The 19,347-nt window shown below is 41.3% G+C and overlaps 1 protein-coding gene across 1 annotated transcript; it reads right to left on the bottom strand.

The window, feature by feature from the left end:
* Nucleotides 1-6,152, bottom strand: LOC142098284 (tubulin alpha-1A chain-like). Its single transcript, XM_075181000.1, has 4 exons — nt 6,075-6,152; nt 2,134-2,356; nt 1,864-2,012; nt 1-981 (listed from the first exon to the last, which is right to left on the bottom strand). The coding sequence occupies exons 1-4, from the start codon at nt 6,075-6,077 to the stop codon at nt 1-3; spliced, it is 1,356 nt and encodes a 451-aa protein (XP_075037101.1). The 5' UTR covers nt 6,078-6,152.
* Between the last annotated feature and the right edge of the window lie 13,195 nt (nt 6,153-19,347).

Genomic DNA, 19,347 nt, shown 5'->3' with positions numbered 1-19,347 from the left:
TTAATACTCCTCTCCCTCTTCTTCTCCCTCCCCTTCCACGCTGTCAGTGCCGACCTCTTCATAATCCTTCTCCAGGGCGGCCATATCCTCCCGGGCCTCAGAGAACTCTCCCTCCTCCATACCCTCCCCCACATACCAGTGCACAAAGGCACGCTTGGCGTACATCAGGTCAAACTTGTGGTCCAGGCGAGCCCAGGCCTCAGCAATGGCGGTGGTGTTACTCAACATGCACACGGCACGCTGCACCTTGGCCAGGTCACCACCGGGAACCACAGTTGGTGGTTGGTAATTGATACCAACCTTAAACCCTGTTGGGCACCAGTCCACAAACTGGATGGTACGCTTGGTCTTGATGGTGGCAATGGCGGCATTGACGTCCTTGGGCACCACATCACCACGGTACAGAAGACAGCAAGCCATGTATTTACCGTGCCTGGGGTCACATTTCACCATCTGGTTGGCTGGCTCGAAGCAAGCATTGGTGATCTCAGACACAGAGAGCTGCTCATGGTAAGCTTTCTCTGCAGAGATAACCGGGGCGTAGGTGGCCAGGGGGAAGTGGATACGGGGGTAGGGCACCAGGTTGGTCTGGAACTCCGTCAAGTCCACATTCAGAGCTCCATCAAACCTGAGGGAGGCGGTGATTGAAGACACGATCTGACCGATCAGACGGTTCAGGTTAGTGTAGGTTGGGCGCTCAATGTCCAGGTTCCTGCGGCAGATGTCATAAATGGCTTCGTTGTCCACCATGAAGGCGCAGTCTGAGTGCTCCAGTGTGGTGTGGGTGGTGAGGATGGCGTTGTATGGTTCAACCACAGCTGTGGAGATCTGAGGAGCCGGGTAGATGGCAAACTCCAGCTTGGACTTCTTGCCATAGTCAACAGAGAGACGTTCCATCAAGAGGGAGGTGAAACCTGAACCAGTGCCACCACCGAAACTGTGGAAGATGAGGAAGCCCTGGAGACCTGTGCACTGATCAGCCTGAGGGAGAAGAAATACAATAAAAAGTTACATGTATAACACGTCTCTCGGTAATTGCTGTATTACTAAAGATACAGGGCAGCACGGTGGCCTAGTGGTTAACACTTCTGCCTCACAGCACTGGAGTCATGAGTTTGATTCCCGACCATGGCCTTATCTGTGTGGAGTTTGTATGTTCTCCCTGTGTTTGCGTGGGATTCCTCCGGGTGCTCCGGTTTCCTCCCACACTCCAACAACATACTAGTAGGTTAATTGGCTGCTAACAAATTTACCCTAGTCTGTGTGTCTGTGTGTGTATGTTAGGGAATTTAGACTGTAAGCTCCAATGGGGCAGGGACTGATGTGAGTGAGTTCTCTGTACAGCGCTATATAAATAAATGGTGATGTTGATGTTGATCCCATCTTTCCTGGTTATCCCAGAAGGTCCTCTTTTTTTCTATAAAAATGTTACTTATTTTACCATAACTTATAATGAGCTCAAATTAATAGAACAAGTGAGAATAATCTTCTGAAACTGTTTGAATTATTTGCGCCGAAAAAGGAGGCGGGGGGAAGATCTTCTAACGTCTCGTCACAATGGTGTCCTGGATTTTATTCCAAAATTATGGATCTCTAAACAGATATTCAAGTTATTACATACAAAATCTATTTAAGGTGTTAAATGATTTCACTTTGTTCAGAACAGGAAGTAAATGTAAAAAAAAGTAAAGTTTTATAACACGATGTTATGACCTAAAAATGTCGGTGGAAACTGCAACATAAATGGTGTGATGGAGAGTAATATTGCAAAGTTCTTGTCTGCCATAAAACTCTACAATATGTAATAATAACAATGAGCAGAGGTTGTAACTTTAGTGAACCGGAATATCTTGGTGAACTCACCAGCTTGCGGATCCTGTCCAGCACCAGGTCAATGATCTCCTTGCCGATGGTGTAGTGGCCACGGGCATAGTTATTGGCGGCGTCTTCCTTGCCAGTGATGAGTTGCTCAGGATGGAAGAGTTGTCTGTAGGTTCCTGTCCTCACCTCATCTGTAGGAGTGACATAATACTGATTATTATCTGAGATCCAGAACCCTCTTTGACACATCTAGAACTTGACTGACACCTCTTACACTCACCAATCAGAGACAATAACAGTTGGTCTACTCACCAATCACAGTGGGTTCCAGGTCCACAAACACAGCCCGGGGAACATGTTTGCCAGCCCCAGTCTCACTGAAGAAGGTGTTGAAGGAATCGTCTCCTCCACCGATGGTTTTGTCACTGGGCATCTGTCCGTCCGGCTGAATCCCATGTTCCAGACAGTACAGCTCCCAGCATGCATTGCCAATCTGCACTCCAGCCTGGCCAACGTGGACTGAGATGCACTCCCTCTGTGTGGGGGAAATAGTGAGATATTAGATGGAGAATAAAAAGGACAGTACAGAATGACCATCACACACACAGAATAGATAGGAGAGTACAGAATGACCATCACACACAGAATAGATAGGAGAGTACAGAATGACCATCACACATACAGAATAGATAGGAGAGTACAGAATGACCATCACACACAGAATAGATAGGAGAGTACAGAATGACCATCACACATACAGAATAGATAGCACAGTACAGAATGACCATCACACACAGAATAGATAGCACAGTACAGAATGACCATCACACACAGAATAGATAGGAGAGTACAGAATGACCATCACACATAGAATAGATAGGACAGTACAGAATGACCATCACACATAGAATAGATAGCACAGTACAGAATGACCATCACACACAGAATAGATAGCACAGTACAGAATGACCATCACACATAGAATAGATAGGAGAGTACAGAATGACCATCACACATAGAATAGATAGGAGAGTACAGAATGACCATCACACATAGAATAGATAGGAGAGTACAGAATGACCATCACACACAGAATAGATAGGAGAGTACAGAATGACCATCACACACAGAATAGATAGGAGAGTACAGAATGACCATCACACATACAGAATAGATAGGAGAGTACAGAATGACCATCACACACAGAATAGATAGGAGAGTACAGAATGACCATCACACATACAGAATAGATAGCACAGTACAGAATGACCATCACACACAGAATAGATAGCACAGTACAGAATGACCATCACACACAGAATAGATAGGAGAGTACAGAATGACCATCACACATAGAATAGATAGGACAGTACAGAATGACCATCACACATAGAATAGATAGCACAGTACAGAATGACCATCACACACAGAATAGATAGCACAGTACAGAATGACCATCACACATAGAATAGATAGGAGAGTACAGAATGACCATCACACATAGAATAGATAGGAGAGTACAGAATGACCATCACACATAGAATAGATAGGAGAGTACAGAATGACCATCACACACAGAATAGATAGGAGAGTACAGAATGACCATCACACACAGAATAGATAGGAGAGTACAGAATGACCATCACACACAGAATAGATAGGACAGTACAGAATGACCATCACACATACAGAATAGATAGCACAGTACAGAATGACCATCACACATACAGAATAGATAGCACAGTACAGAATGACCATCACACACAGAATAGATAGCACAGTACAGAATGACCATCACACATAGAATAGATAGGAGAGTACAGAATGACCATCACACATAGAATAGATAGGAGAGTACAGAATGACCATCACACATAGAATAGATAGGAGAGTACAGAATGACCATCACACACAGAATAGATAGGAGAGTACAGAATGACCATCACACACAGAATAGATAGGAGAGTACAGAATGACCATCACACACAGAATAGATAGGAGAGTACAGAATGACCATTACACATACAGAATAGATAGGAGAGTACAGAATGACCATCACACACAGAATAGATAGGAGAGTACAGAATGACCATCACACATACAGAATAGATAGGAGAGTACAGAATGACCATCACACACAGAATAGATAGCACAGTACAGAATGACCATCACACACAGAATAGATAGGAGAGTACAGAATGACCATCACACATAGAATAGATAGGACAGTACAGAATGACCATCACACATAGAATAGATAGCACAGTACAGAATGACCATCACACACAGAATAGATAGCACAGTACAGAATGACCATCACACATAGAATAGATAGGAGAGTACAGAATGACCATCACACATAGAATAGATAGGAGAGTACAGAATGACCATCACACATAGAATAGATAGGAGAGTACAGAATGACCATCACACACAGAATAGATAGGAGAGTACAGAATGACCATCACACACAGAATAGATAGGAGAGTACAGAATGACCATCACACACAGAATAGATAGGACAGTACAGAATGACCATCACACATACAGAATAGATAGCACAGTACAGAATGACCATCACACATACAGAATAGATAGCACAGTACAGAATGACCATCACACACAGAATAGATAGCACAGTACAGAATGACCATCACACATAGAATAGATAGGAGAGTACAGAATGACCATCACACACAGAATAGATAGGAGAGTACAGAATGACCATCACATACAGAATAGATAGGAGAGTACAGAATGACCATCACACACAGAATAGATAGGACAGTACAGAATGACCATCACACACAGAATAGATAGGACAGTACAGAATGACCATCACACACAGAATAGATAGGAGAGTACAGAATGACCATCACACATAGAATAGATAGGAGAGTACAGAATGACCATCACACATAGAATAGATAGGAGAGTACAGAATGACCATCACACACAGAATAGATAGGAGAGTACAGAATGACCATCACACACAGAATAGATAGGAGAGTACAGAATGACCATCACACACAGAATAGATAGGACAGTACAGAATGACCATCACACATACAGAATAGATAGCACAGTACAGAATGACCATCACACATACAGAATAGATAGCACAGTACAGAATGACCATCACACACAGAATAGATAGCACAGTACAGAATGACCATCACACACAGAATAGATAGGACAGTACAGAATGACCATCACACATAGAATAGATAGGAGAGTACAGAATGACCATCACACACAGAATAGATAGGAGAGTACAGAATGACCATCACATACAGAATAGATAGGAGAGTACAGAATGACCATCACACACAGAATAGATAGGACAGTACAGAATGACCATCACACACAGAATAGATAGGACAGTACAGAATGACCATCACACACAGAATAGATAGGAGAGTACAGAATGACCATCACATACAGAATAGATAGGAGAGTACAGAATGACCATCACACATAGAATAGATAGGACAGTACAGAATGACCATCATGTATATAATATAATATAATATAATATATTACTGTCACACATAGAGCATATAAGACAGGAGAGTACAGTCAGACAAAGAGTATATAATATAATATAATATAATATAATATATGACAGTCACACACAGTGTATATAATATAATATAATATATTACAGTCACACACAGAGTATATAATATAATATAATATAATATATTACAGTCACACACAGTGTATATAATATAATATAATATAATATATTACAGTCACACACAGAGTATATAATATAATATATTACAGTCACACACAGTATATAATACAGTACAGTACAGTGACACACAGTGTATATAATATAATATAATATAATATAATATAGTCACACGGTGTATATAATATAATATAATATATTACAGTTACACATAGAGCATATAATATAATATGATATAATATATTACAGTCACACACAGTATATAAGACAGTACAGTCACACACAGTGTATATAATATAATATATTACAGTCACACACAGTATATAAGACAGTACAGTCACACACAGTGTATATAATATAATATATTACAGTCACACACAGTATATAAGACAGTACAGTCACACACAGTATATATAATATAATATATTACAGTCACACACAGTATATAAGACAGTACAGTCACACACAGTGTATATAATATAATATATTACAGTCACACACAGTATATAAGACAGTACAGTCACACAGAGGAGATTACACAGTACAGGACACTCACCATGTTGTTGGATGTAGATCTCCTGATTCCGATGAGTTAGGTGCTCGGATATTGGAGTAGTTATTGCCCCCCTCCCTCTCTCTCCTCTATATATAGGAGCCAGTGACAGCAGCGTCCTTAGTAACAGGGGGGGTGGGAGGGGGCCCGGGGGGTGTCTCCAGGACACACACATGTGTACACACAATCCAGCCTGGGAGCGGCTGCACAAAGCACAACACAACTGTTACTAGGTATAGCTGGGACAATGGCTGCAATGTGACCCCCAGGGCTGGGGGAGGAGAGTCAAAACACAGAGAGTGGAGGGAGACAGAGAGGGAAATACTGACAGAGGGAAAAGGGGAAATCAGGAGGGAAAACTGAGCAAAAAGAGTCACAACTGAAATACTGTAACAAACAGGGAAAGGAGGGAAACAGAGAGGGACAGTTGAGAAATGGAGGGAACCTTTAAAAGTACAAATCTATTATAAATATATATTGGGGGTTTTTCTTCCTCTTTTTGTTTTTGGTTTTTTTTTTTTATATTTATCTTTTTTCAAATAAACCAATGTGTTCTGTAACGGTCCAATGAGATACCAATGAGCACACATAGGACCTCATTTAGAGTTGGACGCAAAGTCCGTTTAAGAAATGTAGGAGTGGGAGTGTTCCGCAGCTTAGTAGGGTATTACGAGTGGCATGCAACCCCATTAGCGTCCCACTCTTAATACCCTATGGAGCTGTGAGCAGTTCCTGCAGCTAGCTAACAGCTTGCGCCACCTAATTCCTGCCGCACAGCTTTAGCCCTGTTTTGACGTGTGTTGTGTCTGCGCCTCACTGCGACTAGGATGTATTTACATGGTTACACCTTCACAATTCTGCGTGCCTCCCATTCTCTAGTAGTGAGTCGCAAGTGTTAATTGCGTCCAAGATGCAGGTGGATTTGGTGCTTTCTGTACATGCGTGGTAGTGTTTTTTGGTTAGAGGCGCCTAAAACGGGCTTTGCGTCCGACTCTAAAAGAGGTCGATAATGTTTCTAAAGGTCAATGAAGTGTTTAGAATTCTGTGACATCCACAGTTCTAGGGGAACAGCTTTAACACGGAATGGTGACATCTTCTAATTATTGCTGCATATTCAGTCCATGATATTATGATGGAGAGCAGTGATGGTGATAGATGGGTAGACAACCAGTTTTAAAGGGCTAATATGCCAGGGAGGACAGAATACAATAAGTCATGTCAAATAAAAGCATTTGATTCTGAAAAAATATTTATATTCAAAATAGATGATGTTTTGTATGTGTCCTGTGTGATTAACAAAAAGTTTTCCTTTTCATGTTACAAAAATGCTTTCCAAGCATGCATTGTATAGCTGGAAAATATATATATACCAACCCCACATGTCAGATTTTACCTTGAATTAAATTGCCATTTGTAATTCAGCCGGCAAAATTGCCAAAAATCTGTGATTTGACAAGGCTGCAGATTGGTACAATAACCCCTAATGTCTCCTGGCCTTTGCACCTGGGTGGGGTATTTGTTTGCAGCAATTTAAGGGTATTTGACATTTCACTGCATTGAGATGTGAAAGTTCACTTGTCCTAGGGATGAATAATTGCTCAGATATAAACGCTTTATCTGGCAGTTCACAAGCTGTTTGCCTGCGGTGGACGCTTTGCAGGGAAATAATCGAGTATGAACAAGTCTACCAGGCTATGTATATGCCTGCAAGCTTAGTTGATTCATAGTCTGTTGCTCTCTGGTCCGTTTTAGCACAAGTGTTTCTAGAATGCGCTACAGCATAAGGATAATTGATCTCTATGGAAAATGCGCCCACAGTACACACGAGCATCCATAGTGAACACCGGGTGGACGGTGAATGCAAGAAAAAGTACATTGTGGGGCTCATTTGAACATATGTCAACTTTTTTGTGCAATATACATACTTGCACACTGCGCATGCCCAGCAAAAATTTGTGTGCATATGTAGGTACAAGTTAACCCGTGCATGATACTCATGCATTCTAGTCAAATCAAGCTACTTAAGGTGTTAAAAAGGTTCTTGTCATGCATTTGGGCCATAGTCCAGGCCTCCTCAGGGGAAGAGCGTTACTTCCCGACGTAAGCGCCCTTTTTTAACGTGGTTTTGTCCACATGTCACCACCTCATCATTCTTCTCCATCACCTCATTCTTCATTTTCATCGCCACATCTATCCAGATGTCTATCCAGACACAGGGATCTCTCTCAGCGGTCCTGAGTATCACACTCCTCTCACTCTGTCACCCCCGGCAACCACCAACCACTCCCCACTGTCACCCCCGGCAACCACCAACCACTCCCAACTGTCACTTCTCCTTCAAGAAATATATATATATATATGTTTTAAATCTTTATAAACACTTTTAACAATTAACAAATTAAATTAACAAATTAAAAACATCTTAGTATACCAAATTTCAGCCCTTTCTGAATTTTTTTTTCCACACACTAAGAATTTAGTAGGTCAGTGTATAACTCCACCCAGCAGGTGGCGCTGCAGCTTGGTTTTATTTTTTCCACACACAGACACATAGACAGACAGACTAACACACGCCACTAGACATTTATATTATAGATATTGGCTGATTGTGTATTGACCCTTCCAGCTGGTAGTACTTAAAATATTAGTGTTGCGGTTTTTAGTAAATGAAACCACGGCCGTCTATTACTTATCAGACATTTCCATTTGGACTACTGCACAAAAGGCAATTCCAATTTTGACTTTCAGAGAGGTAAACAGCAGATGTTTGTATCTAATGTAATCAGTGTCTGTATTTCATGACATTTTAGAGTGAAAATTCAACTTTTACATTTATTAATCACTGACATTATGATATTGTGTACAAATAGGATACTTCAGCTTTAGCATTTACTGCTAAATTATTACTACTCTCATGCCACATCTCTACACTACTGTAAGTATACACCCTTGTTACGTCTAACATACGTGTGGCACAGATATTACTGTGCTTGCGCTAAGCGCATTTTGAGATGCATCAGGCTGTATATATACATATAAATATGTTTTTGTATATATACATATAAATATGTTTTTCTTTACGTGACCTTTTCCCTAGGTATGTTCTGCACACGTATGCCTTCACCTCTAATTATTATTATAATTATTGTTATTATTGACCTTTATTTATAGGGCGCCATACGAGGTCCGCAGCGCTGTACAGAGGTCATACAACAAGACAGTACCTGGTATAACAGTACAATATAGTAAACAAATAACTCTACAGCTCTCAGCACAGCTACTGTTAGCCTGGATGGGCAAAGGGGTGCAAGGGGTACATTCAGCGCAGGCTGAAACCTGTGCCCATCACCGTGGGCACAACTAACAGGGTTAGAACCACTGAAAGAGGTGCGAAGACAATGGAGGAGAGGAGTCAATGGGCAGAGAGCCCGAGGAGGAGGTGCGCAGTGTAGCTGGTGAGCAAAGGTTATAGGTAATGAAAACAGGAGGGAGGAGGGCCCTGATCACCAGAGCTTACAATCTAAAGGGAGAGGGGCAGACAAACGGTAGTCAATATAAGGGGAGCTGAGAGCACAAACAGCCCCTCTGTGTATATGGTCAAAGCAGGGTACAAATGAACATTTTGATATAGTGTGTGTGTGCTCCTTACAGGAAATATTGACCCTGATTCTAAGGTACCATTAGACATTTTATACTTATCTGAGTCTTAACCACATTCTCCAGCACACTCCGTGTTAAGTCATCACTAACCTAACAGTTTATTACTTATTGCTCTCTATGGGATTGTTTTACAAAGCTGTTTAGTGACTCATATAACATTAATAAGTTAATAGGGTCTTAAACTGCTAAGTGCTAACTGCCAAAACCTTTGTAGTTTACTCAATAAAACCTTTCATTAGAGGCAGATTGAAGGAGACGTAGAAAATGTTCTGATGCTGCAGAGAGAACTCTCACTGTTTGTCACTATACTGAGGTATCTCCTGTTGTATTTCATCAGTTGTCCTCATGGGTAATCACGGAGAGTTTAAAGTCATTTGCATATAGTGTAAGGTTATTGCTGATACATTGTATCATCATTGTTACAGTACAAGTGCAGCCTGAACAATCTTTCTATTCAAATTCTGGATTACCGGTTATTTGTCATTGGATTATAACTCCTGTATATCTGAGGTTCATGGGAATTGTTCTAAATTCTTAATTCTAAAGCTGGGTACACACTACACAGTTTTAATCCAATAATCGGCTAAATCAGCCGACATACGACCGCTCGTTCAAAAGTAGGGTCAGTGTGTGCAATGACACGATGGTCGAAAGTCTGCCCAAATGGACGATTGTCGCCTCATTTGGTTGGTCGTACCGTTTAATATTTTCGTTCCAATCTTGTTTCCGCTGTGTAGTGTGTATAAACTTCCGACCGATCCACAACAGTGAGTACGAAATTACAGTGATTGCTCACGACAACATGGCTGTAAAAAGTCGCTAAAAGGACGTCCGCTCTTCCCTTTATCGTCCTAAACAAGGCTAGTGTGTATGCAGTCCATGGACCGAGCGATCGGACCATCGATCGCATGTAAAATCGCTCGGCATAAAAATTTGGTTGAAATTTCTGTAGTGTGTACCCAGCTTTACAGTACAAGTGCAGCCTGAGCAATCTTTCTATTCCAATTCTGGATTACAGGTTATTTGTCCTTGGATTATAACTCCTGTATATCTGAGGTTCATGGGAATTGTTCTAAATTCTTAATTCTAAGGGGGATATTTGTGACATGTTAGTACAATGCATCACATTGCAAAACCAATATATTCTATTCATAATGAGTGTGACTTTGTGCTTTGCAGGTGCTGGGGGAAGTAATTGAGTGGTAAGATTGTAGCACACTAAAAAACACATATGATTACATCACCATGCCCTGTGAGGGCAAATATAATGCCCTCCAGATATCCTCAGTGCCTGATTCCAGGTAACTAATATTTTGGAAGCAGGTGTCATTCAAAGGCTAATTACATTTCCTTACATAGATAATAGATCCTCAGAGTCATTAAGGATTCTCTTCTTGCCGTAAAGCACTGATTACATATACTGGGCCTGATTCATCATGGAACGTAAACAGCAATTTTGTGAGTACAAGCTGCAAAATCACATCAGAACCGGACCATACGCCACAGAACGCTGCCACGTTCAATTCATCTTGGAGCGCAAAGGACACTTACTACAGCTGTGATTTCTGGGAAGGGATAGAGAGGGGAAGTGGCGTTCGCCCGTAGTCAATGTACAGTCAGTGCGTGGCCAACTGGAGCGCTAGCAGCAGAGCCCGATCCAAGCTCTGGGTATCTCTCAGATACCTTTTTTTCTTCCATATCTCTTGCTCCAGCTACAGGTCTAGTCTAAGTCCTGGGTACTAGGGATTACGGCAATCAGAAGCAACTGTAAAAATTTATTTTATGTACAGTAGACATTCATAACATACTAATATATGTAATAAATGTATTTTATGGGGGGGGGGGGAAACTTTTTAATTTTTTAAAGTTTTATCATTAATGCCTATGTCATTAACAGATGACACTAATTCTATAGTTTTTTTGTGATCTTATATTCCACATACGTATTGAATGTATCCTGCAGTGTATTGTCTATTAGAGCAGAGCGGACGTAGACCCGTATTCATCACCACACGTATATTCACGTCCGTTCCCTGTTGAATCCGGGCGTATGTACACCCGATTTACCTGCATTTTAAAACAAATGCACATTGCACTCAGTATGTGTCCATTGATGAATCAGACACACTGTCTAGTATTAGATCCAATATTCTCCTTTCCTGAGCTTGATAAATTTCCCCCTAGGGCTTGTTTACATACAATACATTTGTTTGCACAATTTGCAAGAAACCACTTGATTTCACTGACTAATTGGCACTAGATATCTAACCGCTGTTTGAGTATTGTGGTTCAGTGCAAACTTTGCACTTAAATGCAATGTTAGTAGATGAGACTTTGTAAATGTAACTAGGGGCAGTTCTAGAATTCTCACTCCAGACAGTTCACCTGGTTTCCATGGAAACCATTAGTAACATGAGAAGTAAGAGCAGATGTTCAATAGACTTCACTAGTGTATTTAGACAGCATCTATTAGTAGGTGGTGTTATCTAAATAATTACTGTCAATTACATTTTAGAGCTACAGCAACACGCATATACGTCTGTATGGGCAATACGATCTGATGACAATGACTTACTCTGTGTATAATACACTTGTTTTACATAACTAATGGTTTCCATGGGAAGCCACCGAAACTGTTGGGGAGTGAGAGTAGATCTGCCTCTAGTTGTGTTTGTAAGCAGAAAGTCTCATCTACTAAGATTACATCTAGGTGCAAAATTTGTATTGAACCAAAATACTCAAACAGTAGTTGTTCAGTGAAACCAAATGACTGACTGGGTGTTGTGGATTTTTGCAAATTTTGCATTTAAATGCATTGTTGGTAAAAAAAAAAAAAGCCTTAGAAACAGGGCGGGGGTATAGATATACAGTAGTATACGATGTATGTCATACCGCCACTTCTCCTACTGCCTTCATTGTAACACTATCACATTCCAGTCACATATATATATATATATATATATATATATATATATATATATATATATATATATATATATATAATCTTAATGTGACAGATATTTTCTTAGGATATTCCACCCAAATGTGAATCTTGATTTTCGGCAGGGCATGTCCTTTAATACATTTTAGAACATTGTTATACAAGTGTTCATATGTTTTTAGTAAAATATTGGACCATGATTAATATATGACTGTGTATTTTGTGTATTTACACCAATTTCACCAATTGCATCTTTAATTTGTCCTCGTAGCAGCAGATAATAATTCCTGGGATTCCAGCTTTGCTGTTATACAATCTCTTTACTGTCTATAAACATGCGTCCAGCAGCTTCGGAATCTGATCTAACATTACATGATCTTCCCTGGAGAAGTGTGAGATTATGTCCTGACATGTTCTGTATCACTAGCGCTCTAAGCTGTGTTATAATCGTGAGGATTATAACATTCTGGGGTAACCATTGAGGTTCTTCCTTCTGTTCTTGTCTCCTTGTCCGCTGAGTGGAACCCCGCTACGGCTGTGGATCCCCATGTTCTACACCAGTAAGGAGCACTGGCCTGTTCATTAATGAGACCACCAAGTAGATCCCCATCAATCAGACATTTACTTTCATTGTATAATTTGTGACAGACAGATGGAAGCCAATTTCTGATTGGTTGCTCTGGTTTTAGTGAAGATTTGCACATCTGAACACTGTTATTAATTAACCCTTAACTATCATGTTATGTAACCTCTGCCGATACTTGCCGTATTTTGCGTTAAATTGCACTGCACTTGCCCAGAAGCAAACTATACACTAGAGAATGCAAGTGTAGGCAATTCCTCTTCAAGCACAAATGACAATTTAGACCGTTTACGATTTCATGGTTCGGAACGGGGAGGGGACTGGGCGTCGGCACGTAGTCAGTATACAGTAAGGGGGCGCCAAGCTGGAGCGCACGCTTGTCCGATTCAAGCTTTGGGCATCTCTAAGGTACGTGATTTCTGTTGTATCACGTAATACCTTACCAAGCTGCACCCAGTTCCCGCAGCTAGATAACTACTTGCGCCACCTAATTCCTGCCGCATTTTTTCAGTCATTTTGACATGTGTTCCACCGGCGTCTTGGGTAGTTTTTGCGGGTAGACACCCATAGTATCTGAATTATTCACGGTCACGCCTACATAACTCCGTGTTCCACCCTTTCCCTCGTACTGAGACGCTGTCACAAGTGTACACTGAGTCTGAAAAGCAGACGGAACTACAGGGAACTGTTGCTTACTGCGCATGTCCCATCAGTGGAAATGTACAGCATGCGCCTGAAATGGACTTTGTGTCCGACTCTAAATAAGGTCCTATATTATTAACAGTTGTACGCTCTCCTAGGACCTTATATTGCACATATGTATTGGACGTATTCTGCAGGGTGTTGTGTCTGTCAGAGCAGAGCGTAGCTGGACCCGTGGTCAACAAGAGACGCTTCTTCAGATCCGCTTCAGTTGAATACGGACGTGCACATACCCGATTTATGTCCGTGCCTTAATGAATCAGACCCAACAGGTTTAAAATCATAATTTGATGCTACATCCTAATTAAATGGGATTGAATGTAATTTTAATTTGCTAAATTGAATTTTTATTTTGGCTTTGAACGTCTGGACTTTGCAGGCCGGGAACTTACTAAACTTACTTTTAGAGAGTGTTTATATAACATAATTAGCTGCCTACTATTAATAGCTGGCTAAATACACTAATATTCAGTTTCAGCGCAATTATCCATACCAAGGACCAAGGGAAATTGTTTCATCCTGGAGCAAGGAAACTACTTGTTATGTCCTATTAAGGGATGGCTATGTATGTGGGTATTGTATTTGTTCATTTAAATACACTGAAAAATTTGTATCTTTTATATACTATTGGACGCAATTTCTGTCTAAAACGGAGGTATAACTTGCGCCCGACGTAGTCCGCTTACGTAGTATGCCGAGATGAACGCATCTCAAGATGCGTCACGCTTCGTCACCACCTGGTGTAGGCAGAAGCATATACATCTGTGATATGATAGGTCGGTATCAGAGGCAGATTTATCCAACATTCTAAAAAGGAAAAGAGGAGGTGTTGCCCATAGCAACAGTATTATAGATAATGATAGCTAGAATCTGATTGGTTGTAATGGGATTTGCCTTTTTTTTTGAAGATTTGATAATTTTGCCTCTTAGTATAAAATGCATTACCATATTTGGATGCACTACCCAAATTAACTACAATACAACTGTATGGACAGTGATTACTAATAAAAGCGAAAGCCGTATTTAAGATACCATTAAATACAAACATTTGCTTACTAAATGCCATAGAGGTCAGAATGCAAATAACAATTAAGTAATGCGAATAAATCTCATAGATGTTCATATAATATAGCAGACACAGTAATGTAATGACATAAGTCAGTGGGAGGGGTAAAGACGCATTCGGCCAATCAGACCCCCTGTCCGCCTCTTTGAACGTAAAGAGCCGCAAGAAAGTGTAAGTGGAAGACGCCATTTACCCCCCATATGGACGCAAACATAGGTTGAGCTTTTCGAGCCGGCGCAGTAGTCAAAGGAGGATTATGGAGAAGGTATAGATATGAGACAGAGGGTAGAGACAGCCCTGTCCCCTAGAGCTTACAATCTAGATAGGGAGCAAAAATATAGATTAAGAGTGGCAATAATGTAAACAAACATATTTATTTTCAAATGATATCTGAATAAGTGCTTTACATTTATTGTACAATAATTTAATAGTCGTCTCCCATCAAATAAAAAAGACGTAGATTATGGGAACATTTAAAATATTGTGCAGCTCTCTCAATAAGCCTCAGTCTCACCATGACGTTGGATGTTAATATCCTTGGTTCTGGTAGGTTATAAGTTTAATATTTAATATTTTTGAGTTGTTGGAGGAGACAGGAGTGTCCATAGTAACTGTATGGATACAATACCCCCTGCGCCGTCTGATTAATACTCTCTAACTTGTACTCAGAGAACGCAAACAATAAGGTTTAATATTGGATCAATGTTTGAGTAGTTGCAGCCAATGTAACAAACCTCAGCTATAATAGAGGACAAACGTATCAACAACAAATAAAACAATGCACCTTACTCCTCGGCGTTGTCCCTAGTTCCCGGTGAATTGAAAAGCTGCGTTGTTTGCATATTTATACGGCCAGGGGTAGACATGTCACAACGTGCCTCGTGCCTCAGGGATGTCGAAAGATCGCAGCAAAATAATAGGCCGCAGTCTCATGGACGTTAGTTCCACCAGTGGCGGGTGTACCCAATGATCTCTTGTGGGCAGCTCCTATCATCATCATCACCATTTATTTATATAGCGCCACTAATTCCGCAGCGCTGTACAGAGAACTCACTCACATCAGTCCCTGCCCCATTGGGGCTTACAGTCTAAATTCCCTAAGACACACACACAGACAGACAGACGCACAGACTAGGGTCTCCTACTTTTGTATTGAATTGCATGGACACTGAGGTGTGGATTATAGAACGTGCAACTGTATATTTTTAAATTGTTAACTGTAACTGAATGGAACTTTGCTTTATCAACGACTGACGTATAATTTCTAGTATAAAAATTTGCATGGTATAGATGTCATACTCTCCCACTCTCCCGGAATTTCCAGGAGGCTCCCAAATTTCGGGGAGTCTCCAGTTTCTCTGGATTAAATAGCGGGGGGGGGGGGGGGAGGGGGGCTTAATGATGCAATTAAGCCCGCCCTGCTATTTAATGCTGAGAATTTGTCTGTATTTTATAGTAGGGGCGGGGCTATAGTGACGTAACAACATCGTCACACCCCCCTCCTACCCTCTGTCACATAATCTGTACTCCGATCTCCCGTAGTACAGATTTAAAAAGTAGGCAAGTATGTTACATGTATTACCACACACGGGCAGGGTCGGATTAACCATAGGGCTAACTGGGCTACAGCCCAGGGGCCTATGGCATCCAGGGGGCCCTTGAAAGTGCTCAGCAGCAGTATTGATCGGTCGTTGGCGGGGGCGCCCCCTGGCGCAATCAGTGCTGCTGAGCACTTTCACTGCGGTCCTTCCCCGGCAAGCTGTAGTCTCCTTACTGAGATCTCGTGAGTCTCACTATCACGAGACCTCCTCAGTAAAGAGCGTACAGCACGCCGGGAAAGGAGGTATGTGCCGGGGGGGGGGGGGGGGGGGACAGGCAGCTCGGATCACGGGGGGGGCCCTCACGGGGGAATGGAGGCCCCCTTAGCCCAGGGGCCTCCATTCCCTTAATCCAGCACTGCACACGGGAAAGGAGGTATGTGCCGGGGGGGGGGGGGGGGACAGGCAGCTCGGATCACGGGGGGGGCCCTCACGGGGGAATGGAGGCCCCCTTAGCCCAGGGGCCTCCATTCCCTTAATCCAGCACTGCACACGGGTATTGTCTTATAATTTAAATTTCATGTATAAAGACACATTGGGCCTGGTTCATTAAGGAAAGCAAAGTAAAAAAAAACTGAGTAACTTTGCACCTGGGCAAAGCCATGTTGCATTGGAGGGGGGGGGGTAAACTTAAAATGTGAGGACAGATTTATAGTTGGGGTAGGGCATGTTCTAGATCAACTTTAAATTTCAGTGTACAAATAAAGCTATCAAGTACATTTACCTTCCCGTCCAATGCAACATGGTTTTGCCAAGGTGCAAAGTTACTCATTTTTTTTGCTTTACTTTCCTTAATGAATCAGGCCCAATGTATATATCATAGTCAATCTTCCATGGATACACACGTTCTGTGCTATCTAGTGACATGCATATGTATAGTGTATAATACAAAGACTATGGCGTGTCAGTCATCACTATCAGTCGGCACTTACACCTCTGTATCTGGGGCAAATTATACCGTTGAAATCAGGCTTACTTAAGAGAAACCCAGGACATGAATTGTCCGCCTCTGTGTCAGCACGGCCTTACCGTACATTGCGTTCATCCGCCCCTTCCCTCCCCAGTTCCGCCCCTCAAAGCGTAAGCAGTCATTAGTGTCATTTGCGTTCAGATATGAATTGCGTTCATTGGCGTTAGGTCCGTTTCTGGGCTGTGTAGCACACAAGATACGGCACGCAAACGAACTTTCGCCTGAACATGAATCAGTCCCAAAACGTAAAAAAACATTTTCACTGCAGAATAGCACTTTTTCATAGCTGTAAGGTATCATTACAGAGCCAGAGTGTGCCATGGGGCTAGGGGAGCGGGCAAGGACACGGTGCAATTCGTAAAGCCTCCTACAACCAGGTACTGGTGATTCGTCAGTATTTAGTTCTACTTTTACTTTTTTACAAGCAAGAAATTGTGTATTTTAGGAGTTAAAGCTTAGAAAATAATCCCTATGAATAACTTTGAATGGTAAATTTTAAGACACTTTCTATACTTCATGCTGAGATGCTTGGCCACAAATCTAATGTTCATTACGCCCCCGACTCTGACACGTTACTAATGATTCAGTATAATGTGTGTTCTCAGATATGGGATGTAGAATGTCCAGTGCATTTTTGGGGGCTCTTAGGGGACCGTTATAAAGGAATGATAATGTGCTTAGTAACAAAGGACTATTTTAGAAAGGTGACAAGAAGGTAGCATTCATGGCATCCGGGAAGACTTGCTTTATTATTGGGCAGCACGGAGACTCAGTGGTTAGCACTTCTGCCTCACAGCGCTGGGGTCATGAGTTCAATTCCCGACCATGGCCTTATCTGTGTGGAGTTTGTATGTTCTCCCCGTGTTTGCTTGGATTTCCTCCGGGTGCTCTGGTTTCCTCCCACACTCCAAAAACATACTGGTAGGTTAATTGGCTACTATCAAAATTGACCTTAGTCTCTCTGGGTCTCTGTGTGTGTCTGTTAGAGAATTTAGAATGTAAGCCCCAATGAGGCAGGGACTGATGTGAGTGAGTTCTCTGTACAGCGCTGCGGAATCAGTGGCGCTATATAAATAAATGATGATGATCTTGTAGGATAGTCTATAAACTCGGAAGCACTCCCCAGAAGACAGCGAGGACCCCCTCACTGATTTAATTAATAACATGTTTATATAATTCATCTTCTGACCTCCGCCTGTGATATTCTATACCACCTCCTCTATAACACCTGCCCAGCTGTCCTGTTATATTAACCAGGGATAGAATCACAAAGGACCCAACAGGGGAAATTATACTTCCAAGCAAACTAAGAACTGCGGTGAAGCTGATATATATACACAGGAATCCACAGCCCTGGAGCAGCAGCTTATAAATCTCCAGCGACTACACTTATAATACACAGGTGTTCCTCGTGCGTGATGACTAAACAGCGATAATAAGAGACGACGTGTATTATTAACTACTAAAAATCCTATTTACAGGAATTAATACAAGTATTAATGTTGATGATTTTTTTTATACTTGTACAGTGGGGTATATTAAAATATATTATACTTATTATACAGGAATTCCATTATGTTCAATTTAACTCTTTGTATAACCCAGAAATGTTAGATCATTTGGTAGTAAAACAATAAATAATTCCAGTTTTCATTTGTCTTAAATAAATTAAATTTGTTTTATTGATAAAAAACAATCAAGTTCAGAGATTGTAGTAACTATATTTATTTAAATTATGTATTTGTATTTCAGCTCA

The sequence above is a fragment of the Mixophyes fleayi genome, chromosome 7 (assembly GCF_038048845.1).
Source record: "Mixophyes fleayi isolate aMixFle1 chromosome 7, aMixFle1.hap1, whole genome shotgun sequence".
NCBI lineage: Eukaryota > Metazoa > Chordata > Amphibia > Anura > Limnodynastidae > Mixophyes > Mixophyes fleayi.
This window is presented reverse-complemented; position numbering and strand designations above follow the sequence as displayed.

Bases quoted from the DNA above. Each gene is read 5' to 3' on its own strand.
- LOC142098284 (XM_075181000.1), bottom strand. The intron at 2,013-2,133 runs GTGAGTAGACCA...TCACTCCTACAG, and splicing joins CCTGGAACCCACTGTGATTG to ATGAGGTGAGGACAGGAACC. The intron at 982-1,863 runs GTGAGTTCACCA...CTTCTCCCTCAG, and splicing joins TGGACAGGATCCGCAAGCTG to GCTGATCAGTGCACAGGTCT.